This window comes from Melospiza georgiana, chromosome Z (assembly GCF_028018845.1).
Source record: "Melospiza georgiana isolate bMelGeo1 chromosome Z, bMelGeo1.pri, whole genome shotgun sequence".
Classification (NCBI taxonomy): Eukaryota; Metazoa; Chordata; class Aves; order Passeriformes; family Passerellidae; genus Melospiza; species Melospiza georgiana.
Window position 1 is genome coordinate 73,376,682 of NC_080465.1, and position 25,304 is coordinate 73,401,985.

The window sequence follows — 25,304 nt, forward strand, 5'->3', positions numbered from 1 at the left end:
GCTCCGTACAGTCAGCTCCACCCAGCTGGAGAGGAGAGGCAGGCTGGGGAAAGAGACAGGGCTATGGAAACCTCTTTCCTTCAGTCTGGGGGTGATGGGAGAGAGGTGGCTTCCCCACAGCGCCAGGAAGAGAAAAAGCACTCTGTACCTCTAAATGCAGTGAAAGAAGCAGGGCAGCAGAAGACTAGCTCTGGAAAAACTGAAGAGTTGCTGTGCTGCAGATACAGCCAAAAGCACTCAGAGGTCAAGCCCAGGCTGCAGGGCTCTGCACCCTTCTTGTGAGCTTTCATCACATCCAGCCCTGCAGCAACACACCTTTATCACAGGGACAGGGACAGGGACAGGGACGGGGCTGTCTGGGGGCTGTGGCTGGGAACTCAGCCCCATGTTTATTGCTGGGAGAAATGGCAGCTCCCTCACTCCAGCATATTTACATCAGCCAACACATCAGCAGATGTAGCAGAATGTCCTTGCCAGCCCTCATGGAAAAAGCTTGGCCCTGAGGACAAGGCACCAGTTTAAAGCATCAGCATGCGCAGACTTATTCTGTGATGACTTCTGCTCCTCCCCGTGTTGTCAGGCATGAGAGGAGAGGTATTTATGTAGCTAACCTAATTTAGCTAACAATTGTGCATGTTCATAAGAAAATTAGGAAAAATAACCACTAAAACAGTGTTGAAGAACACAGAGATGATGAGGCTGTAAGAAAAGCAAACACAGTCCTAGGCGAGGCAGTGAAATACCAGAGCTATTGTATAGGCACTGATAAAAGAAGCATCATGCAAAAAAATTTCTGGTCACCCACATTTAAAAATTATAAACTCAAATGAACAGGTGCAGAAAGGGCCTGAGGGAAACAAAAAACCTATCAAACAAGAAGAAACTTAAGAGCCTGGCTTGTTTAGCCTAGGCAAATGTAGGCAGAGACCGGATAGGATTGCTGTCTAAATATATCACAGGAGACAAACAAAAGTGCTGAAGCAAAAGTGTAAAGCTGGCATGACAACAAGAGAATAAATGCAGTGAACACATTTAGGTTGAAAATTAGAGAGAGAGGAAAATCAACCCTTAGGACAGGAAGCTTTCCAACTGGAATACCTGGATTTAGGAAGAATTTTATCAGAGGTCTCATGGGGTTAGAGATACAGTGCATGTGCCCACAGTTATCCAAGAGGGCCTTTGTGCTCCTGGTTTTGCTCCAGCTGGTAATTAGCGTGGGTCATTACTGAGATGTCTCCATTCATGCAACAGACTTTGCTGAGCATCCAACTGGAGAGCCCAGGGCAAGCACGTACTGCTCCTCTGCCCTCCCATTTCCTAAGAGCTGCTCACGAGTAAGGATTTCCAGGCTACAGGTCAGTGGGAGAGAGTTGTGTGGATGCACACGGGCAGAGTGAGAGCTACCAGGCAGCCTGGAATGCAGGTGTTGCAGTTAGCAATGGAGAACACCCTTGATGTGCCTCTGCCCAAACACACCTGCTGCCTCACGGCATCAGGGACAGAGATTGCTCACTGTCACCCTGTGGGTTCAGGAGAGAGAGCTGTTCCAAGCTCTGCACTGCTGCAGCCTAAGACAAGGAAACACGTCATCACTGGTTATCAAGAATCACAGAATGGTTTGCATTGGAAGGGATCTTAAAGACCACCTTGTTCCATCCCCCTGCCATGGGCAGGGACACCCTGCACCAGACCAGGTTGTTCAGAGCCCCATCCAACCTGGCCTTGAGCACTCCCAAGGACAGGGCACCTACTGCTTCTCTGGGCCTCCTGTTCTAGTGCCTCAACACCATCAGAGCATTATCATTATTATCATTATCACTATCATTCTCGACCCCCAAACTGCAGCCCAGCAGGGCAGCAAGTACAGGCACAACAGCAAAAGAATGTTCAAACTGTGAATATTTATATTATGGAATAATGAGGAGGAAAAAAGGGAGAGGGTGAAAACAAACTCCAAAATCTATTTCAGGGATTAATTTTTGACATGTCTGTTAAAAACCAGAGCCTCATAGAAGACCAAATTATAATTTTCAGACACGGCACAGACGATGACACGCGGTCTGACCTCCCCCGGGGAGCCCAGCAGAACACCGCGCACACGAGAAGCAGCGGCCCAGCTCCTGCCCGCGCAATGCCCGCGCAATTCCGCACATTCCCGCACAATCCCGCACAATCCCCGCCGCCGTCCCTTACCGAGCGCCCGCATCGCTCCGCTGTTTACAGCCGCTCCGCGGGGCGGGCTCTCCGCGCTGCCCGCCCACAACGGGTCCTCCGCCTAAGGATGTCTGACGTTTCCTCTAAGTTTCCTCTTAAAACATCCTAGCCAGGATGGAAAATTTTGGGAATTTGTGTGCTTACCGCGTCAGGATACCGGATGAAAAGGGTTGCCGTCTCAGATCCATTGTCCTACAGACCGTCCCCCCTCCCGTGCACTTCTGCGTATAAACTTGTTACATCAATTAACAGTGTGCCACGGAATCTATCATCCCAACATTCTCTTTTTATTTAAAAAAACCCAATTATTTTACAAAATCAGGAGTGATGTAGGACAGACATCACTGCCAGCTGATGTGTTTCAGATGCTGATTGTGTTAAAACCACCGAAAGAATTGTATCTGGTGCAAGCTCACCAACAGCTTTATTATCCCCTACATGTTGTAGCCAACATTTTCAAATCCCCTTTTAGCCAGAAGGTGAGTACTTTGCACGTAAACTGTATGAGAAGAGAGGCACAGTGTCAGATTTTCCTTGCTCTGTCAGCACAAGGTCTGCCTCTGCTGCTCTGCAATATATTCTGCTGCATCAGATGCCAGGAACAGCTTTGATAGGACTTTCAATCCACAGACCAGTCTGGGTACCATGGCTATGTCTGCTTATCTGCACAAATTCTCCTTTTCCCCTTAACCCCCGGGAGGCTGACTGTGAAAAGCATAATCCTGGTCAGAAAGCCATGATTGTCTCTGCAAAGTGAATGGTAAATCAGGGGGAGGTGACAAGCATGAATTACCACAGTGGTTTCCTCAGCCAGAGTGCAGGCTCTCACTTTACTCAGGTGTCTCCTTCCAGGGGAGATCACCAGATAATTTACTCCTTCCCTAGCAAGCAGCTCCTAGACACTGAAGTCTGGACCCAGTCCCAGCTCCAGTTTTGCACTGGCCATGCTGAAATTTAATACCACAGTTTGCAACAAGCCTCCCCAAGCAGCAGGTGCAACGGACTAGTATGGTTGTGGTTTTTGTTTTTTTCTTTCCTGCACTAAATTAAAACACAGGGAGATGAAACCTTCTATTAGAGCTCAAACAATCTCACACAGTAATTGCTGAAACTGGGACCACAGGCAGCAGGGTGTTCCATGACACGGGGACATGGCTGGCCTCTTGCCATCATACACTGCTTCCTGACAGCACAGAGACTCAGGGCAGAGTCTCATAAATATCAACTGATTACTGCACAAAAAAAATCCAATTCAAATTATGAAAGGAGTCTAAATTTGTATAATGGAGCTGAAAAAAAAACCCAACCTCAACAAAAAAACAAAAACAAAAAACCACCCCCGTAACAACAGCCAGAGGCTTAGTCCTCTGGACAAAAAAAGCTGCATTTAGACAGCTCAGCAGTGCTGGCAGGACAGACTCTCATGCTGCCACGCTGGCCTTCCACCCAGTAACCCTGCTGATTATGGAGTTGCTGTGACAAAACAGCGAGCAAATCCCAGTCCCTCAGGATCACCACGTCTTTAGCTGCGTCTGTGCATTTTAGGTCCCTCTGCTGGCAGTCAGACTGGTTGGATTTTCAGCTCTCTGCTACCCATGTTTGATAGATTACCTGCTCCCAACTAAAATTTGAGCCAGCACAGAGAAACACTGCAGCCATGAAACACTGCAGAGACTCCTGAGGCCTCACTGAGTTCCTCTGAATTGTGGCCACTCTGCTCATCAGGGAGGGTGAGGGAGCCACCAGGCCATGCTTCATCCCTCACACTGAACCCCAGCACCAGTGGAGCAAAGGTTATTTCAGCTGCTGGCCATGAAATAGCTTTTCTGGCTTCAGTAATTCTGGTGTGATCACCATCAAGCCAGATGTGCACACACCTTATTCTGTTAAGGGGGGCAGATGCCTTGTGCTGGCAGCTCAGATGAGCCCTAATCATGGCATGGGCTTCTCAGGGGCCAGATTTCATTATTTGATCCATAAGGAAGCCTGAGTGCCTTCTGCTCTTTTATTTTAAGTCTAAATGAAATGGCTGGTGCCCAATTACAAAACTTGAGAGGGTTCTGAGGACAATAATCCTTTACAAGAGCAGATTTGCAACCCAGATAAATCAGGGCAGGCTGATGACTGTCAGCTCCTGGTCCCTTGACCTACTAAGGGTTTCTCTGAGCTTGCAGCATTTCCTGATGGCAGATGTGGGAAGAGGGTGGTGTTTGGGTACTGGCCATCTCTTGAGAAAGTGGATCACAGTCAAAAGGCTACAAAATCACACATGTTACAAAGGCTATGGATTTGTGGGTTGTGTGGCTGGACCTAAGGCACACCTGGGGTCAATACTGTCACCCCAGTAATACGGCCCAGAGTGGATTCATGAAGAAAAATAGAAGGCACATGACTGAGAAAGACATTGCCAATTCAACCTTTTCCTCAGGCTGAAATTCTCTTTGCTCTGAGGTATATAGTTAGAGGGAGAAAAAAATATTATCATTATGAACAATCTCAGGGAGCAGAGATGCCTCCCACAGCACGCCCTCTCTTGTGCCAGGGAGGCCCTCTGGGATACCATGCAACTCCACGCTGCAGGTCACCCTGCTCGCCTTCCCCAGCAGCAGCACACGTCTCTGGAGAAGAAACTAGAATCAGAGAGTGTACGTGGGTGAAAGGAAAGCCCCAAGTCCTCGATTTGGCAGCCCAGAGGGCAGAGTTCTGGGTAGCCAGCATCTTGGTGCCTTGCAGGCAGCACAGCCCCCTCTCCTGAAAGCCCTTTACTTTGGTTTGCTTTGTTAATCTTTAAGGGGGAAAAGGGGGTGAAGTGGGGTGTGTCTTTTTTCTTCTCTCCTTTTTTCTTCCTCCTCCGTTACAATCCTTTGTGTTTATATTTGTCACTGTTGGGTGAAAATGTTCCCGTTGTGGCAAAAGGTGACTTTGGCCTCATGTTCCTCCCGGACATGATGAGGGCTCCGAAGCCGTGCTGGTGGGAGAAGGCGTAGCCGGAGCGGCGCGTGCTGGTGCGGCGCAGGCGCCGCTTGGGAGAGGGCGGAGGGGGCCTCTTCTTGGCTTCCTTGATCTTCAGCAGCACCTGGGAACCGCAAGAGAAGGCGGGAAAAGTGGAGTCATTATTAACAAGCATCATTAAATGCATCATTAACAAGCAGAGGGAAGAGGAGCAGAGAAAGGGAAACAAAGGCAGGAATCCAGAGGAAAAATGAGGAATATTCTATTCTATTCTATTCTATTCTATTCTATTCTATTCTATTCTATTCTATTCTATTCTATTCTATTCTATTCCATTCCATTCCATTCCATTCCATTCCATTCTAAAAGGTGTTAATGGGAGCATCATCTGTAAATCATGAGAGGGAATTTTATTTCCATGAATTCCCCACATCTCTGATATGCCATGGTTGGGGTATTGCTGTAGGACTTTCACTCAAATCACCCACAATGTGAAAGTCATCTCAAAAAGTCAAAATTCCAGAAAACTAATAAAGAAATATTCAAGGACTGGCATATTTAATATAGAAAACAGGCTAGTAAAGGGAGTTTCTGATACCTAAAAGCCTTTTATGATTACAATGATGAATGTTATAGAACTATGAAATCATAGAGTGGCTTGGGTTGGAAGGGACCTTGAGGATCATCTCATTCCAACCCCACTGCCACTATATCAGGTGTATCAACACCTCATACAACTTGGCTTTGAATGCTTACAGGGATAATTGAGAGATTCCTGTATTCCTTGGCAGATGGGAAATAACTACTGCACTTTATTTGCAGATAGTGGGCTTTCTGCTCCCAGGTGGCCACTGAGTTAATCTGCTGTCAAGAACCTTTTCAGAATGGGGCTGTCTAATGCTGCTCTTGAGAGCCTGTGCCTCAGCAGAACCCCCAGCTGCCAGACTCCTGTGCTTCTTGCTTGGCACAATGGCAGCGGCAGGTGCTTGGCCTCTCTAAACATCAGGCCTGTCTGCTACCATCTGGGGGACTCTGTGGAGCTGGAGAGCTGGAAACCCACTCCTATCCTGTGACCATTCACTTCCAAGAGGAGGCAGAGAGGTAATTTTGTGCTAGAGAGAGAGGGATGCTCAACCTCAGCAGTGAGGCTGGGATTCTGTGCGACAGCCGTGGTTGAATTCTGCTCAGCTGGGGTAAACTCTGCCCATTTTTACACCCCCAACTGCTTCCAGCTGTGTCCCAAGGACCTCCCTACCCAGCAGGTCCCTAAAACCCGCCTACCCTCTCTGTGAGGGCTGAGAATTCCCCTGACATGTTCTCCTACAGCCATCCCGGGGATGACCAGGGAGGGCGTCAGCTGCGGAGCCTTGCCCTGGGGCTGTGCTCTGACCCCGATTCGCAGCAGCTCGGCGCAGGGAGAGGAAGGAAGCACGAGGTGGCAGCAGCATTCAGCAAATGCTCCTGCTTGGGAGCGAGCCCGGGGAGCTCTGAGTGCGCTGATGCTCTTGAGGGGTCCCTTGGCTGCAGTGAGCAGTGCGCTCCCTGCCCACTCCATCACTCCCTGCCTCTCCCTGCCCTGGTGCCCTCACCTTCATATTCCCAGGGATGGGAGGGAAGCTGGTTCCAGAGGGGGCATACAGCCATTGGCTACAAAAAGTAAATTCTGACATAAGTAAAAAAAATCCCCAGCAAACATATATTCCCTGGTGGAGGGTGAAAGCCTGTGGTCTGCCAGGCTAAAAACTGCACAGAATCAGGGCAGGAGGAACATGCCACTCCTTTGCCACTGAGCCACAGCGCTTAAACCCTGCATCTAAAAATAGTGCAGCTTTCCTGCCTCAGAGCAATCTAATCCACATCTAAATAATCTCAGCCTTGGTCCCAGCTGCAGATGGTTTGAACCGTGCCAAACCCAACCCCTTGTTCTTTGGGGAGTGAGGGACAGACAGATGGCAGCAGTTGCACCAATACAGACACACAGCCCAGGTGATGCCAAGCCCATGAAATGTGGCTCCACGGTGAGCCTAGGCCATGGCAAGCAGGATTTCTGGTTTAATGAGGTATCTCCTTACTTTGTCACTGGGAGTAGGCTTTAACTGAGCCTTCAGGAATCGGAAGCCAACCACGGGCAGCACGCAGAGGGCGATGCTGAGGAAGATGGCCAGCCACACGTTGGGTTGGCTGAGTGTGCTACGAGCCGTACCTGGAAAACAAACAAACACACACACGATTAAAACTGCAAAAGCAGCAGCTCCCACCATTATTCCCTGTTGCTCTCTGTGATTTCAGAGCACCTGGCAAATAGACCAAAATACAAGGCGGACATCATCTCCAACATCGAAATCACCTGGCTGTAGAGAGAACTGCAAAGCCACTGTCACTGTCTGAGATGAGCAAAGAGAAATGCAATGTCCAGACATGACTGCAGCAACAACCCAGGTGGACAATGGTGTCAGAGTGAGTCTTTTCTCTCTGTGAAGAGTCAAATCACAGCAAAGGATTGATATAAACATTCAGGAGACCTTAAGCAGCAGCCCAGGACTCCAGCACAAAAGGAAGAATAATGCTTTCTTGCTTCCCTGCACCATTTCCTAAAGGATATGAAATACTGGCTCTGCCCAGAAGGCAATGGGAATCACTGCCCTTTGTGAGAGGAGCATGTGTTGCTCTGGGGAACTGCACAGACAGTGTAGCCTAATGGGGTATTGGCAGCACCACTGCCACGTGGTGGCATGTCACTGACACCTCCTTTGAAACCAAAGTGCTTATTTCTGGCTTTCACAAAACTGTGGGAATGTAGAATAGACCAAACAGTCTGCAAAACCCTCATTACACGACTTAATGATGCTGGTGTTGGCAGTATATTCGCTGAATATTTTCTTTCCAGTTGGCCAAATTCTGCTGTAATACAACTTCACTGAAATGTAAGTAAACAAGTTGTCTTAGTCCAGACTAGAAACACTTTCCTTAAAAAATGGTTTCAAACTGGGACCTTATTAAGAGGCCCTCAGCACTGTGGCTTCTTTGACCAATGTAGTAACAACAGAGCAGCAGATGAGATACCCCTGGCAAGTGAGTTATAACCATCATAGAATCCTCAAGGTGGGAAGAGACCTTCAAGATAATCCAGTTCAACTGTCCACCTGCCCTGGGAAACTGAACAGACATTCTGATTTCTCTCACTCAGCATTTTTGATTTTTAAAGCCATCTCAAAGTGGACGTGATCATATGCTTGAAAGATATGTTGCAACAACTAACCTGCATCTCAGATATTTCTAAGGCCTTTGCTGTTGCAGTGAAGATAGACAAAAGAAGTTTTTACTGAAAAAGTCAGTAAAAAATGAAGGCGTTGATTAATACAAAGATCTGAGATTTGAAATAAAAAGTGTTGGGATTTCATAAGTAGACTCATAACAATGTTTTATCTATATTGGCTATGGATGCACAGAGCTATTAAAAACATCTGGATTACTTTTAATTACTTTGCTTACATATAAATACATGTTCATCCTGGTCAGAGTCTCAGGTGATGGACTCATCTTTTATCCTTCATTTTTTGCACGTGTTCAGAAATCTGTTGTGTAAAATAACTACAAAGACCTGGTCACCACTGGTATGTTTTGTTGTTGGGGATTTTGCCATTTATCCTGGCAGAAGGCTCACCATAATCACATGGCATTTTTCTCATGTCTGACTGGATGTTGTACTTCTATGCGTTCCTATGTTAACTTATTTAAATGTTAACTTATTTAAAAAGATCACACAGCTACAAATAAGACGCTCCTATACAGCTGTAAAAATTGGATATCTGGAACCCAGACATAGAAGAGCAGCAGAAAGCATTCCATCCAGCTCATTATGTTTATTTAAAAGACAATTCTTATGACTGCCTGGGAATCTTACACAAGGAAGGGAACATGGCACACATTCACCTGGATGGATGGGATTCAAAATAAATCCCAGCAACCCTCAGAAATATCCTGGCATTTCTTGCAGAAAAGGCAACCAATATATCCTGAAATATACATAGAAATGCTTGGAAACTTTAAGCCCTGCAGTATATCCATTCTGAGCTCAATCCAGATTTGTCCCCAGGCTTACCAATGAAGGGAAAGGAGGCTGTGAAGATCAGGTACATGCCGTCACTGTACATGGTGAAGGTGATAGCAAAATAAACAGAAAGGCTGCCCCAGATGAAGAACTGGTTGACAACTGTCCAGTAAGAGGTGTCCAAGCCAATCTGAAAGAAGAGAGCAATGCAGCTGTTGTCAGTGCCTTCCTGATTTAGCAGATCTGTGCTGAACACAGCTTGTCCTCTGCTTTGTACATCTCCCCCTGAGCATGCTATTCATTCAAGCCTCAAGAAATAACAGGTCACAAATCATAAGATTCTGGGAAACCACTGAAGGCAAGATTACTACATTTATCCGGTTGTTCCCTCTTCTCAAGCATTCACTAGTGGCCAGTCCCAGAGACAGGATATTAAGGGACTTTAAAGATCATCCTGTTCCAATCCCACTGCCTTAGGCAGAGACACCTTCCACTAGACCAGAGCCCCATTCATCCTGACCTTGAACACTTCCAGGGATGGGGCATCCACAGCTTCTCAGGGCAACTTGTGCCTGTGCCTCAACCCCCTCACATGGAAGAATTTGTTCCCAGTATCTAACCTAAACCCACTCTCATCTCAAAGCCAGTAACTCTTCTTCTATTACTCCATGCATGTGTGAAAAGTCCCTACCCAGCTTTCTTGTGGCCCTTGGTAAGTACTGCAAGGCTGCAATGAGGTCTCCCTGGAGCTTCCTCTTCTCCAGACTGAGCAATCCCAGTGTCCTCAGCCTCCTTAGCAGAGGTGCTCCAGCCCTCTGATCAGCTTCATGGCCCTCCTCTGGACTTGCTCCAACAGGCCCCCATCCTTCTTATGCTGAGGGCCCCGGAGCTGAACACAGTAAGTTCAAACAAGTCAGGCTTCATTTCCCCACTCCTTACACTATAAGTTAGGAGAACAAGTCTGCAAAGACTTCAGACAGCAGGAACTATTATCCAGGAAAGTGTGATTGATTGGTTTTCTTTTCAGAAATCTCTCTCATTCTGATGGTACCACCTGACTTTTCTACCACCAAGTCTTAGCTATTTCTTCCAGCAAGTTCAGGCTGCGTCACACATACATCATGCACTGGGCCAGGCTGCAGAGACATCTCCATAATGGAGAACCTATAAATAACTGCCTGATGGCAGACAGACAGCCCTGTGCTTCAAACCCTTCCCATAAAACTAGAACATGTCCTTCTCTATTCCCTGCCTTAACTAATTTGTCTGTTATGACTGCAATCTTCCCAAGGCAAAGACTCTTCTTTCCTGTCACCCTGATCTTTTATAGCATACAGATCTCCTGTTCTGTTGAACTGAGGAGACTAATCTGGTGTCAAGAGACTTTTTTTGCAAGATTGCACAATGCAGTAGCAAATGCAATGCTGTCAATGGCCCTCCAGATGCTGCTATCATGAAACAACTAATTCCTAAAGGTATTACCTGGGATGCCTTACCTGTACAGACACCACGATCAGTAAGCAGGTCTGGGCCATCAGAGCAAAGGACTGGTAGTCAGCAATGGCCTTCCCATCACTCCTCATTGTATTGTACATGGCCCCATAGGGGATGAAGAAGAGGATGAGGGAGCTGTAGATCCCTTGCAACATGCACTTGACAAACACCACCTTGTTAAAGTAGAGGTTTTGCTGGCCAGGCACATACAGCTGAGGGAACACCATGCTCCAATGATCATCCACATCCTGAAAGCAGAGAGGAGACAGTCAGATTTGCTGGCAGCCACCCAGCCAAAGACACAGAGCCAGTTAGGGCTGCCATGTCCCTGTGACATGCATTTCCATGAGAAAAGACCTAGCACACAATTCACTCAGTTGTGCTTACTGGCATGGCACATCCCAAGGTCACCTGGGCATATTTTCCAAAAAGTATTTTACCTTTCTTGTGCTAAAAAAAAATTGACAGCTGATAAAAAAAGAAAGAATATACACCTAATCTAAAGCAGACTACATGGTCTGTTCTACAGAGAATTGTCTGGAAGCTAAGGGTTAGAAAATACTTCCCCACACAAGCAAGGCTGTCTCACTTGGATCCCTTAAGTGTCCAGAGTGGAGCACTGAACCACTGGAAAGTAACCAATACCTCTTCATTTAACTTGTAAAATGCATACAGGAGCAGCTTTATTGCTCCTTTGTCTAATCAAACAGTAATAGTGAGGTTGAAATTTCTGTGAAATTACCACAGAAAGAACTCACTAGAAAGGCTGAACTTGCAAAAGAAAAAAAAAAAAACTTTCAGAGATCCAGTTAATTAGTTGTTTTGTCTGGTCATTAAAAAGTCACTTGCCAGGCTTCAGGAACACAGGTAGTAGGGTATGACTGCTCCAGGGGAGGGTTGCAATGGCATCTGGTGCTGTAAGCAGGAGCCTAACCCAAAAATCTCATCACACACTGAAACCTATAGGCCAAATCATGGTAATCATATTTATCTCAACTCCCTGTTCTTCACAGGACTACTAAAACCCAAATTATATGACTAGAAGGGAATACACCTTCTCTCTCGTGCATCTTTTTTTTTGTGATTTACGTTCTCTCTGTCAGATTATTATTTCAGAGGTTACCACAGTATGTAGCCAAAAGGTCAGGTGCTTTTGCTTCATGGAACCAACTCAAAATACCTGGACACAAAACCCCTATGAATAAAATCCCCAAAGTGATGACAGAAACAGTACCTGATCAAAGAGACTCATTCCTAGCACTGGGAGAGAGGTGTATACCAAATTGTAAAGTGTAATGAACCACTCATCATAGACAGTCTGGGAAAACAAAAACAAAAACAAAGCAAGTGAAGTTAGCAAAAAGTTGTGCTTTCCATTTCTTTGAAAGTATATGCAATTACCTGCTGCAACACCTTGGTTTGAGTTGTTGCTGAGACAAAAGGGTTGAGATGACTCAAACTCAGCATCCCTAAGGAGGGGAAGGATCACATTATGCCAGCTCAGCAGCTGAGCACCCACTGCTGGCTGTAGCCAGAGCAGGATCCCTTTGCACCACCCTGCACCCCCAGCTCCTGATATCTGCACTCCCCACATCTGTGTTTAGTTGGAGGCTGGTTTGTCATGAACCAGCTCCAGTTTTTTGACTCTGGATGTGTTCCTCTGGCAAGCTCCTGATGCCCACAGGCATCGCAGGTTAAACTGCTTGCTCCAAATATGCTAACAGCACAAGCGTAGATCTTCCAAGATCTGCACCAAACTCTAATCTGTGTCATCAGCTGATGGTTGCAACCACTTTGAATACTTTTGAAATTCCTGCAAGTGATGCATGTGCTTCATAATGCACCTAAATGTCGGAGAAAGTTTATACTGGATATTAGGGAAAAAATCTTCATTGAAAGGATGGTGAGTGTTTAAAAAACATGTGGATGTGGCACTGGGGGACATGCTTTAGTGGTGAACATGACAGTGTTTGGTTTTTGGTTGGACTCAATGATCTAGGAAGTATTTTCCAATCTTAATGATTATATGATTACACAATATATATATTCTGTCTCCAGGCATCTGTCCTCCAGCAGCAGCAATATCTCCTTTATACCTATGTGGCTAAAGAACACAGACTTGAGTTTGTTTAGTGAGGTGGGAGGAATGGCTTTGTTCATTTCCTTGTGAAATGTTTCCAGACACTTCACTTGGAAATGCTAAATGTAGACTTACAAAATGGTTTTGCTTGGAAGAGTGCTGTAAAATTCATCTAAATCAACCTCCCTCCAATCAGCACAGACATCTTCAGCTAGGTTGGGTTGCTGAGAGTCCCATCCAACCTGATCTGGAATGTTTCCAGGAAGGGGGCATCAACCCCCTCTCTGGGCAACTTCTGTGAGTGTTTTACAAAGTTCATTGCAAAAAACTACTTCGTTGTTAATCAATCTAAGCTTAGTTTAAAATCACGACCCTTTGTCGTATTGCAATAGGCCCTGCTAAGAAGTTACTCTACAGCTCTCTTGTAGCACTTCTAGGTACTGAAAGGTGCTCTAAGATCTCCCTGAAACTTTCGCATCTCCCAGATGAACCTGCCCTCCACCCTCAGCCTGTTTTCACAGCAGAGCTGCTGCCTATGACCACCTCCACGTCCCTGTTGAAACCGAAGCCAGACCTACCTGTGCTGAGAAGCCAGAGAAGAAGCCATACCAGAAATGCACCAAGGTGAAGGCAAAATTCTTGTAGAAGAAGTACTTGAGGAACTTGCACATGCGGATGTAGGACCAGCGCCCGTGGACCAGGAGCAGGCGCTGCAGGTAGCGGAACTGCGCGAAGGAGAAGTCGCTGGACAGGACCGCCTGCATCCCCTCCTGGCCACTGATGCCAACCCCAATGTGGGCAGCTGCAACAAGAAGGTCTTTGGTCACTTCATTATACCAAGAGTTTTCACTGCCCCATATTCTTAAATTCATTTTTAAAATGAATTATCCAGCATTGAATACCATATTAATTCCCTCACGGCCCTCATAGAAAGTCAGAATGAAAAGTTTTTAAAACAAAAAAAAAAAAAAAAAAGTTGTTGCACTAATTCTTTCAGCAGCACTATGATTTTGGCTCTGTGATACATTTCCCATAAGTGGGCTTTTATTATTTCAGTGAAGTTATAGGTTCAGTGACAATTTACAGTTTTTTTTCTGAATGCTTTCCAGCAGCACAAATACTGTTGTTTATAACTGCTGCTATTATGAAAGACGAACTTTAATTTATATTGACATGTGACTTATATTTAATACGCATGCATGTCCTTCCAGGAGCCTTAAAATATCATCCCAGACAGGCAAAATCTTCAAACCATTTTAAATTTTCTCAGACACTGTGCTAAAAGGCAGACTGTAGCCTTTTTATGTTTCCTGGGCTTTATTAGTTCAATCAAATAATAAGATAGAAGAGCCACATATTTTTTTTTTTAATAGTAACTTGCGTTTATTAAACATGGACATAAGCTTAATGTGACAGCTAATTATACAGCTTTAACTAATGAATACAATCTTAGTGGCTGAAGGCTGGTTTGATTCAGATGTTTCCACTGAACTGAATTGATAAAACCCCATAGTCTCAATCCTCTTGTGGGGGGAATGGATTAGTTTCTAATTATTATGTACACTTTAACTTTCTTCTCCTTTCTTTGCTGACTGCCTGACTTATCTCCCTTGAAGCTTTCTACTTAGCCTTTTCTTTCTTAATTAAGAGGCTCCAGTTAATCAATTCTTGCAAATTAACACAAGGAATATTAGCAATAGGTCTTTCTGAATAACCTTAATTTAATTATACCTAGTTAGGATTTTTGTTCATAAATTCACTGAGGTAACGCAGCATAAAATGATGCTCAAGGATGGAGAGGCCTGGAAGCCTACCATATGTAACTCAAGGGAGATAATTAACAAACAGTCCTGACACAAATAAATGCTGAAAAAAGCACTCCACATAATATTATACAGAATATTTACAGGCACAAAGATTTTATTTCTGCTTTGAGTCAGGCCCTCTATGGTCCACACTGTTTGTTATATACATTGTCCTTGTGATGGTGGCCGTGCAGACCCACTGATTGACACATCACAGCTCAAGTGGACTTTTCACAGAATCACAGAGCCATTTAGGTTGGAAAACACCTGTAAGATCATCAAGACCAACCATTTTATCTTCTCTAAGGGAGAAACAAAAAAAGAGACACTTAGTTGCAACCTTAGCTCCTGAAGGAGCCCAGTGTGACCCACAAGGCAGGAGACACAACTAACCTGTAGTGAGAGTGCTCTATTGAGATCTGCCAAAACCTGGGACACAGACACATGTTTCTACAAAGAGGGTGGTACAGGAGGCACTCAGATATGTGTTCCTGCTGCTAGCCTCCCTCAGAGAGCAAGCACCTCTTTGAGTCAGTCTGCTACAGCACGCTGGCTGTCAGCCACCACTCACTTTTGATCATGCTGACGTCGTTGGCACCGTCTCCGATCGCCAGGGTCACAGCCTTCTTGTACTTCTTCACCAGCTCCACCACCTGGGCCTTCTGCAGGGGAGTCACCCGGCAGCAGATCACCACTTTGCACATGCAGGCAGTTCTCACCAGCTCCAGTTCCAGGTTCCCTTCCAGCGCGTAAGCCTGGAAAGGAGGAAAAGAGGAAAGGAGGAAAGGGAGCGCTCAGGGCAGGCTCACAGCAGCTCCTGGCCTGGCACAGAGGGTGCAATGAGGCGCCCACTACAGCTGAGCCAGGCCCTTACACCAGTGTGGGTGAATCCATCCACCCAGTCACAGGGAGCATCCACACTGCACATCACACTGTGCACCCTATTCCTACAAGGCTGCACTTTGGGGGCACCACATCTGCATATGCACCACAGCTGGGTAAGCACCACATCTGGGTATGAACAACAGCTGGGCATGCACAGCACCTGCTCTGGCTGATTTAACCTGACAGAGGGCAGAAGTGACAAACACCAAAAGCAGGAAGCTGCTGCAGGGCCTGAGACAGCCTTGTGTATCTCCATGTGAGAGAGTCTCCGCTCATCCCTCTTGGATTACTATTTAAGCTCTGGGAGATAAATAGGAAAGATTTCAATTTGTTAAGTGCCTAATTAAAAAAAAAATGTAAAAAGTTAAGCCCAGGTGGGCATGACACAGCAAAACACAAAACTAAGGAGAAGGCTGCTTTATTCTGAGTGCTGACCTTTTAAATCAGTCAGCTGTGTTATTTCTATTCGAGAAGCACTGAGATAATTGGATGTCTAGTCACCCCTCCAGCTCTTCATGAGGAGGAGGAAGCAGTGTGAGCTTTTCAAATTTCCTTCAGATCATGCTTTATGGCTCTGTTCTTTGTTGTCTCTTTTTAGCAGACACGTACGGAAGGAATCTTCAAGGCTCACTCCTGCTCAGAGCCATTACAGCAGGGCCCACTGCCTTGTCTGTGTAAGGGAGACAGTCCTCAGGCCATATATTCTTTCTTTTTGAAACAGAGAGCTGTGAGTCACCAGTGTCCCCTTTCTGCTCTGTCGTGGCAGCAGGCTTGATCTACAGGAGACCTTTTCGTGGTTCAGCCTGAGTACTGCTGGTCAGTGCAGTCAGAGATGCCTTTTGCCTCAATATTCTCACTGCACAGCACCAGCCAAATGTTACCACTTTGTATATGTACAATATACCACTTTGTATATTAATGGAGCAGCTGCATACAAATAAAGTGGCGTGATGATGCCATTAAGGATGCTGACAATTTTCTGTTCACTGCTTTCTTCAGGCAACCCCAGATGTGTGCACAGCCCAGCACTGCCCTCACACCCCTCTACAGGCAGGGATAGAGCACTGAGCAGGTGCTGTGTGCGGGACAGTATCACACCATCGTTCAAGCTTGTAGAAATAAATAAATGACATCTAGATTTGCCTGCACTGTCCTTGTGGTCCCCAATGAGGAGAAAGCCATAATCTTGGCGGAACTCATTGTGTCTGCTGTGTGGACTGGCTGCTCCCACACAGCCCAGATTGTGTGGGATCCCCTTGCCAGGGTGTAGGCCAGTGTGTGTTTTTCCAGTAATATAAAGAAAGCTTTGACATCACTGCCAGAGGCTCAGGGGCTGCTCTGCAGGCTGAAGGAATGGATTAGGAACAGGCAAGGGGCTTCCAGCTGATGTCCATGCAATGTACATGGACCAAACCTGACAGACCCCTTGTCTGCTTTGCAGTGGGAATCCAAGGATTATGGCCCTGGAGTTCAAGGACAAGTGAGTGTAAAAGAGGGACAAAGGCAACCTAGGCACTGTCTGACAATGTTTGGGGTCTATACACCTGGCACATGAGGCAAAAGTAGAGAAAGATGAGATTTTTTTTTTTTTCCCTGGGCTGGTGTAGAGGTGAGAGTGAAAATTTCTGGGCTGTCATTAAGGACGTAGCAACCACAGGGAACAGAAGCATTTTGTTTCTGGGGGGGTGGCACCTCCCAGAACTTTCTAAATATGTCTATTTGCTATGTCTATTTGCTTTACTGAGATCTGGGACAGTAAAATACAACAGATAAATAAACCTGACATAAATTACATATTCCTCGCAGACAGGTTTGAATTGATCTAAGTTGTTTTTTCTTTCCTTTAACTGGTTCTAAAAAATTTCCTAATATAGATAATTTATTGCAGAGTTCCACTGTTCTCACCAGGAAGACATTTCACCCAGAACTCTCTTCTCTTAGTTTAATTCCGTTACTTTGTTTACCTGTTATAATTTTGAAGAGTATTACCAAGACTGATCAGTGTTCTCCAGGCTCAGAAATCCCAACTGACTCAGTTTCCCCCTATGCTTTCCAGATCATGCCTGACTCAGATGTTTTTGTACTCTCTCCCAGTCTGGTGTTACCTGCTCTCTTTCTAAGCAGTTCATGCAAACACTGAGCACCAAACAGAAGTGGTTTAGCCCTCTGCAGATGACAGCTAACTGTTGTTTTAGACCAACAGTGAGGCCTTCACTTCCCAAGCAGTCTTTAATCTGTCACAATTTCATCTAGAGTGTATTGCTTCAGTTTACTTGGAAGATCACAGGAGAGAGTATAAATTAATTAGTAAAGTCATAATATCTATATCCTATAAATTAAGCATATCTGTTTTCAGCTATATTTAGTAGAATATGTCCTTGGCATTGAAACCCACGTCTCATGTTATCTTCTTGCTGCAAACACAAACCTTGTTATTTTTCTAGTATGTTTCCAGAAATTAAATATGATCCAGCTGCTCTATCCCTCTTGTTCACCAAAGATCAAGGCCAACTGTTCTCTGTTCCTGAAACATCTTCTGAAACATTGTCTGTCACCTTTGATGCCTCAGATAACCACTGAACCTAGTCTTCAAAAAGGAGAGGAAAACCCCTTGCCCTCTAGAGTTCAATTTTTAAAGCATTTTTCAGACTTTCAGTACATCTTGCAGTAAGTTTTTCAGGGAACTCATCCCTGGCAAGGTTCTGAACCTTCCTTACCAGGCTGTGGCCAGTGATAACCAGACCGTACACCCCATTTGCTTGCTCATCAGGTATAATTATTTGCTTTTTCGAAGATTTTTCAAACTGAATGTTGATTTCATCACTGTCCAGAAAGGAGTCTGGTTTCATCTTTTTTCTTGCATTCCTTAAAAAAAAAAAGAAACCAGGATAATAATGAAAATTCGAAAACCTTGCAAATATATACCTATGTTTTGTAAAAGGAACTTTATGAAAACAAAAATCAATGCTTCCCTTTGATAGTTCAGTCCAATTTTTCATGTATCCCTACAACACTATGCATTGTTTAGCTGCTGCTGTCTGCACAGATCATCCCCATCTCTGAAACTCTAACAAAGTGTTGCTAAACTTCTGCTGATTTTAAGTCAAACAAACCATCTGAGTGCCATGAAGGATGGTATCCCAAAAGACATGCAGTTTTCTCTGCATGTTGTCTGGCAGCCATCTACTCCAAGAGAAAAAGACTGTGAACCTTTCCCATTTTCCACCTTTACCTAAGAGCCTGTGTCTACAGAGGAGGTGAGGAAGGAAGGTAAGTTCTCAGATACTGCCAAAAAAGTATCCAGACAAAAGAAATTCCTAGACAAAGGACAGAAATATGAATAAATGGCAAGAGCAGTACAGCAACATAGCCCAAACCTGGAGCCAAAGCCTTTGTAGCTCAGGACCACTTGTGGGTCAATTTCAGCTGATATTCCCTATCTGACTCTGCTTTTAGAGTTATAAACCTTTATTTAATTTGAGCTCTTGGATCAAGAAACTTCACCATTTACTCTCAGAGGAGATTTCTACATTGTGTTTAGCTTCTGGATCTTCCAGGGAGGCAGCTCTCCCTTATCTAAAGGAGAGCTGAATGAACTGCAACAAGGAAAGCTGACAGGGAAAAAGAAGGTGGAATGATACAAAACACAAATGGTGCTAGTGCATGGCACTGAAACTGTTTTTCAGCCATTTACCTCAGCTCATTCAGTACGTCATCAGATGTGCTACCTTCAACAATGAAAACTTCTTCCATGTCATCATTCAGCAAGTTGCAGGAGTAACCAATATTCATTGCTGTCTCTAGGAAAGGCAAACCAGGAAGATAATCCATCTCAGCAGCCCCAAATTAACCCATTTCTGTGGCCTTTTTGTTCACATAACAAAAGCTCTCTTTCTGACCCAAAAGAGATTGAAGCCTTTCAGAGTCAACAGTAAAAGAACCAGGAGAGCCACTTTGATGGATATAGCAGCAAATTTGACTTCACAAGACCACAGGAAAAAATAACTCCACCAAAATGAAAAAGCTTAAAATACCCTTTGATCAACATATTTGGAGCAACAAAAAAAAAGCATTTCATGCTGATTCAAATTTTTTTTTCAGGATTTTTAACTTGCCCTCTCCCTGCTTCCAGAAAAGTACCAAACCACAGCTCTGAAAAAGAATATGACATTTTGCCCATAAAATTCTGGAAAATATATTTTGGTATTTTATAGCAAAACCATTGCATTTGGAACATGACAAAATTAAGTATTTCATTTCTCTCAAAAATTCTCTGCTCATGTCTTGGATGAAATTATTTGCAAATAGTTTTGGCCTCCCTGAAGCAACATTGAAATGAAAATGCTGTATCTCCAAAAGAATTCAGTGGAGTCTATTTGCTGTTCTTTCCATCTCCAAAAGCCCATGTTTTCTCCATTTCTATTTGGGATGATAAGAGCCAGAAACAAGCTGAAATGCACCCAACATCCACTTTAACATTAAAGTTTCTGGAAAGCAGGACAAGGTTTTTTTCCAGCTTCTTCATCACCTGAATGATCAACTGGATGACGGTGACACCTTTCCACAGCTTATGCCAGGGACTATGGGATGCTTACTGTCACCTCTCCGAAGGCAAAGGATGCTGCCTTCACCCTGCTTCCACTCTCATGACAGAAATTAAGGACACGCACGAACTAGTCATCTGGTCTAGTTCCAGTTAACTGAAATTTTGCACAACTGGCAATGAAGCAAAGCCGTGTAAGTTTGTCTTCTGTGCAGTTTTCAAAGAATGAGAACACAGGTCCTAGCAGAACCACCCCACCAGTGGAGAAGAGAAGCAGCCAAAGTTGTAGTGCCTTTACCTTGCTTATCTCCAGTGAGAACCCATATCTTGATGTTGGCTTTGGCAAGAGTCTCAATTGTCTGTGGGACCCCATCTTGTAGCTTGTCCTCTATGGCTGTGGCACCTAGCAGCTTAACAGAAATGGCAGGGAGCTGGTTAAGTCCTCCCACTGCTACCAAAGGAGGAAGCATTAAACCCAATTATTTAAGCTAACACAAATGAAATCCCCAGAAATAAGGTTGTACTGATTGTCATTCTTCCTCAGCAAATTTACTGTACAGAGTACAGCCCTGATCCTGCAGATGTTCTAGGCTCTAATCTCCCCAGGCTCCGATGGATTATGCATTTGCATGAAATTATTTGCAAGAATGTTTGCAGAGCTACAGGCCTGTGTTGCTCCATGTGTTCCCTTCACAGCAGATAGAGCTTTAATAGAGGGACAAAGACACTCTGGATCCAAGAGTGTCCCCAAACCTCCTCTGGTGTGGAACTTGATCCCAGCTGTGCTGTACTGCAGATGTCACATGGCTGCTAAACATCTTCTCCAGCCCTTAACAGACCTGTGCCTACCCCTAGTCCAAACTGTCACACAGCTACACCACAGACTGCTCAGGACACAAACCTTCATTATTTTGAAGTTACTGCTTTTTTCTGCTGTTTGAAGGTATTTGGTGGCTTTAACCTGTCGTCAAAGAGACACGGAGGTTTCACTGCTACCACTAACCTCCTGCTGCTTGGAGACTCAATTCAGAGGTTGGGAATTTAAGCCTGGGATCCCTTTCAGCACCCTGAGATGTCCACCATAGATCAGCTATGAGCGTTATCAATGTAAGTAACAGCTCTGAAGGAACTTCTCTACAGGGTCCTCAAAACTCTACAATCCCTGTTTTACAGTAGTTCTGATCCAGCTAGAGAGACCATGGAACTTCCAAAGGCCAGCCTTTCCCAAGCTCACACTTGCTTCTTCCCTGAGCACTGCTGGCATACAGCTAATGGAAGGAGCAAAGGTGTCTGCCAGGATTTCCGGGGTTTCAAGAAAGCACTGCCACAAGTACAAAACCTAGACTGCTTCTCTTCAGATCACACACATGCTTTTCATTCATTATTCATGGCTCTAAAACACAGGCAAGTCCTCCAGGGCATTTAAAAACTGTAACAACACTTGGGGAGAGAAGAATGACCCAAAGATCAGTTTAGCTCAATTTCAAGTTGACATAAACATGCTCATGGATATCATCTACCCATCCTGCCCAGGGCTGGAAGAACAAAGGAGGCACTCTCGTGGGCACTGGAAATTATTCACTGCCTGCCATTTCAAAGGCTGGAAAATAAATAGATCAGCCATTTACACATACAAAGGATGGCTATGAAATATTTGTGTCCGCGTCATCTCCTGCAGGCTCTGGTATGTCACTTCATCATGAGAAAGCTACTCTGACACCCATGTGAGTTAAAATAAAACCATTCCCCTGAACTGGTGGCTGACACCCCTGTTGTGGGCTCCTGAAGGAGGTGCCAGTGAACACCCAGGGCTATGGTGTTCTGACCTGCTCCTGTCACACAGCCCACTTTGCAGAGCTGTTTGCAGAGCAGTGTTTACCAAAGTCATTCTGAGCTGTTTATTGACAAACCACCACCCTCGCTGCCTCCCTCAGAGCCTGGCCCAGATTCCCTGAATTACCAACCATTAGGTCTTTTTCAATCTCCTCATACAGCTCTGACAGTTTGTCCTCCCGTCCCTCCAAGGCAGTGCTTGCTTCATGGTGACGCCTGATCCAACCCTGGAAGTAGTCTTCCTCCAAGCTCTTATAGGCCACCACGAGTGTCCTCAGGCCTTCCCCAGCAAACTCCTGCAAGACAGTGGTGAGACAGAGGATCCCAGGTCCAAGAAGAACAGTCTGGTCACCTGGGCTTAAAAAGGATCTTCAGAAATCAGACCGGTAAAAGCATCTTGGTAAAGTTTGCAGAGGAAAGGTGAAAAAATGACACCTTAGGCCACAAATGTTGGGGTATTTTTAAACAGCAATTCAAGACCACTTTATCATTACCATCTGTTGTCCTTATGGAAAAAAAAATAACCAACAATCTCAAAAGGGCTTTTATACTTTCTGGCTCTAAATCTTTACACTAACCAAGCATTTGTTTCTCAGGTCTGTATTTCTCAACAAGAGGTTCAAAACAGTGAGACCTAAATAAACACTGAACACAGCCTCAAATTTTGGACGGGGGTTCAACACTTTTAGGGTATGAATTCTGGATGAAATGTACTGCAGGAGCATAGCTAGTCATGGCATCTCAGCAAGCCCTTATAACTGTGATTTTGATGGACAGCATGGAGCTCAGTGTTTGGTGGAACATCACAGATGCATTTGTGAAATGCATCTTTGGGAGGTTTTTCCCCAGGCTTGAAGTAAAGGCGCATCAGAAACAAGTCACAGGTCTTCTAAATGTCATGCATTGGATTTACCATCTTTGTCCGTATTACAGAATCATGGAATGATAGAATATCTTGGGTTGGCAGGGACCTTAAAGATAATCTCATTCCAATCCCACTGCCATGGGCAGGGACACTTTCCAGGAGAGCAGGTTGCTCAGAGCCCCATCCAACTCGACCTTGAATGCTTTCCAGGGATGAAACATCCACAGCTTCTCTGGACAACCTGTTCCAGTGTCTCATCACCCTCACAATAAAGAAATTCTTCCTAATAAATCTAAATCTCCCATCTTTCAGTTTAAAGCCTTTAACCCTTCTTTTATGACTACATGCCTTGTAAAAAGTCCCTCTCCAGCACTCTTGTAGCCCCTTCAGGTACTGCAAAGTGTTATAAGGTCTCCCTAGAGCCTTCTCTTCTCCAGGCTGAAAAAACCTAAATCTCCCAGCTACAGGAGATGTGCTCCAGCCCTCTGATCATCTTCATACTGATAGACTCACTCCAACAGGTCCATGTCCTTCCTATGCTGAGGATCCCAGAGCTGCACAGTGTTCCAGGAGCGGTCTCACAAGAGCAGAGCAGAAGGACAGAATCACCTCCCTCTATCTGCTCAGAGCAGTTCACACGGCACCAGGTTCTCATGCCTAGGCAACTAATTTGAGACCTAAAGCCATAGAAACTAATTTGTTTCTCTATTCCATAACTTAAAATTGGTGCTTAAGTGCTGTTTCTAAAATCTGGGGTTTTTTTTCCTGAAGACAAAGTATGCTGGAGAAAAGGAAAACATCAAATGCAGAGATGTTGTTGAGAAGGAAGCTCTTACATTCAGGTGTTCTGTGGTCTCCTCTTTGAGAGAGTTGCAGGATGGATGAAGCAGCTCATAAAGAATGGTGTCAGCCCCCTTGCAGTACAAAGTCAGGTCACCTTCCGGACTCCGCACTGTGAGGTAGAAGAGAAGAAATGCTACAAATCCCAGACCGAGTCTTTTGCAGTACAAAGCCCTTCCATCAAAACCAAGAACAGTTTCTACAGGTGTCTGAACTTCCCCAAGTTTTGGCAAACTCCCATGAATCAAGACAAGCTCTGCTTAGAAAAGAGAGTGCAGGTCTGAGCAGACTCTACGTTGTCTCTACAGGCAGAACTTCACTAAAAAGTGAAGAACAGCTTTTTTTTAGGGAAGTAGACCTACTTCTCCTATTTTCCTACCAGTAAACTGTAACTACAATTACAATATTCATGAAATATTAGAGAAAGCTGGAGTGTTAATAAAGGCTGCAAAAACTTTCTTGGATAATTTCTCCATTTTTTGTTTGGGAGAAATTGGAAATTTGTTTATTGGGAAAAAACTGTTTTCTCAGTTTGTTCTTGCTTTCTTCTGTCCTGCTTCCTCAAATTTCACTGAAAATTTAAAAGCTGATTAGAAGAAAGGCCTTTCCTGCATTGTAATGAGGGCAGCAAGATATATGAAAAATAAAGTGGCTTGCATCACTCTGGTCCAGATGCTGAGATTTATCCCACCTGCCTCCTTTAAGTATTTTTCTGGCACTGTTGCTGTGTAATTATAAAGTCAAAGCAGCCTATCTCAAATCTGCAGAAACAAATGTTATGCAGATCACATTGCAAAGGAGGTCTCCTAGAAAAATTCTGCATCATAGCAGAACGAGGGACAGCTCCAGAACCTAAAAAGTCAGTAAGGAAAGAAAGGAGCAAAGGGAACATACCAATCACAGACATTCGCTTGCGAACATTGTTGAAATCAAGAATAGCCAGAAGTTTGTAGACTTTTGTTTCTCCCATTTCCACAACAGTGATGGTCTCTGGTGTGCGAGCCCGGAACACAAATCCAAAGTTTCTGGCAGCAGTGACTAGGGCTCCCTCATCAGGAGACTGAGCTTGATACACCAAGTTACCTGATATGCAAGAAAAAAAATGTAATGTTTTTGACTTATTTCTGGGCTAAAAAAAGAAAAAATACAGCATCCAAGATATAATATAGCAGCTATCCCTTTCCTTTTCAGTCTATCCACAGAGGTGCAGCACTAAAAAGCACCTTATGTCCACACATCTCCATCATATCCCACCAACCCATCCTCCAGGACAGGGCAAGAGGCCCCCTGGATTCTTTGGGGGATTTTAATCACTTCTTTGGCGTCTAACATCTCACTGACAGGACAGGTTCCTTGGGTTTAGCCCCTTCTAGTCAGATCTGCATGTATTTGTCTGATCAGTATTTTCACTTCATACCTGTAAATTAATTCTAGCCTTTAAAGCATGGCTTTCATCCTGTCATCCTGACCTAGTAGCTGGGGGAATACTGGGTGAGAGGAGCTAAAGAATTTCCAGTGGATAGATACTCAATGTTCTTTGCTTTCTGGGGCTAGGAGCAGAGTAGAGAGAGCAGGGCAAGCCTCTGCCACCTCAGGGAAGCTGTGGCACCTGCAATTTCCGCACTCCAGAGATGTGGTGTTTGCAGTAGTGTCAGCTCCACCACAGGAACACACAGGGAGTGGAGGCCCTGATCATTTCTCTTCCCGTGTGGCATCTCCAAACACACTGATTTATGTGTAGC

The 25,304-nt window shown here is 44.9% G+C and overlaps 2 protein-coding genes across 3 annotated transcripts in view; both read right to left on the reverse strand.

Moving 5' to 3' along the window:
* RUSC2 (RUN and SH3 domain containing 2) overlaps positions 1-2,252 on the reverse strand; it is a 58,267-nt gene extending 56,015 nt beyond the window's left edge. Inside the window, exon 1 of one of the 2 annotated variants that reach the window (XM_058043502.1) lies at positions 2,194-2,252. The gene's annotated coding sequence lies outside the window, so the exon portion shown is untranslated. The remainder of the gene's footprint in view (positions 1-2,193) is intronic. The other variant, XM_058043499.1, reaches the window with a different exon arrangement.
* LOC131096259 (phospholipid-transporting ATPase FetA-like) overlaps positions 1-25,304 on the reverse strand; it is a 98,356-nt gene that overhangs the window by 22,388 nt on the left and 50,664 nt on the right. The window contains exons 16-28 of the mRNA XM_058044577.1: positions 24,457-24,645; positions 23,559-23,674; positions 21,989-22,153; positions 20,323-20,434; positions 19,176-19,281; positions 18,199-18,346; positions 15,168-15,351; positions 13,370-13,593; positions 11,946-12,029; positions 10,714-10,959; positions 9,269-9,407; positions 7,239-7,369; positions 5,073-5,290 (exon numbers count right to left, since the gene is read on the reverse strand). Of these exons, the coding sequence (XP_057900560.1) occupies positions 5,073-5,290; positions 7,239-7,369; positions 9,269-9,407; positions 10,714-10,959; positions 11,946-12,029; positions 13,370-13,593; positions 15,168-15,351; positions 18,199-18,346; positions 19,176-19,281; positions 20,323-20,434; positions 21,989-22,153; positions 23,559-23,674; positions 24,457-24,645 (2,062 nt within the window). The remainder of the gene's footprint in view (positions 1-5,072; positions 5,291-7,238; positions 7,370-9,268; positions 9,408-10,713; positions 10,960-11,945; positions 12,030-13,369; positions 13,594-15,167; positions 15,352-18,198; positions 18,347-19,175; positions 19,282-20,322; positions 20,435-21,988; positions 22,154-23,558; positions 23,675-24,456; positions 24,646-25,304) is intronic.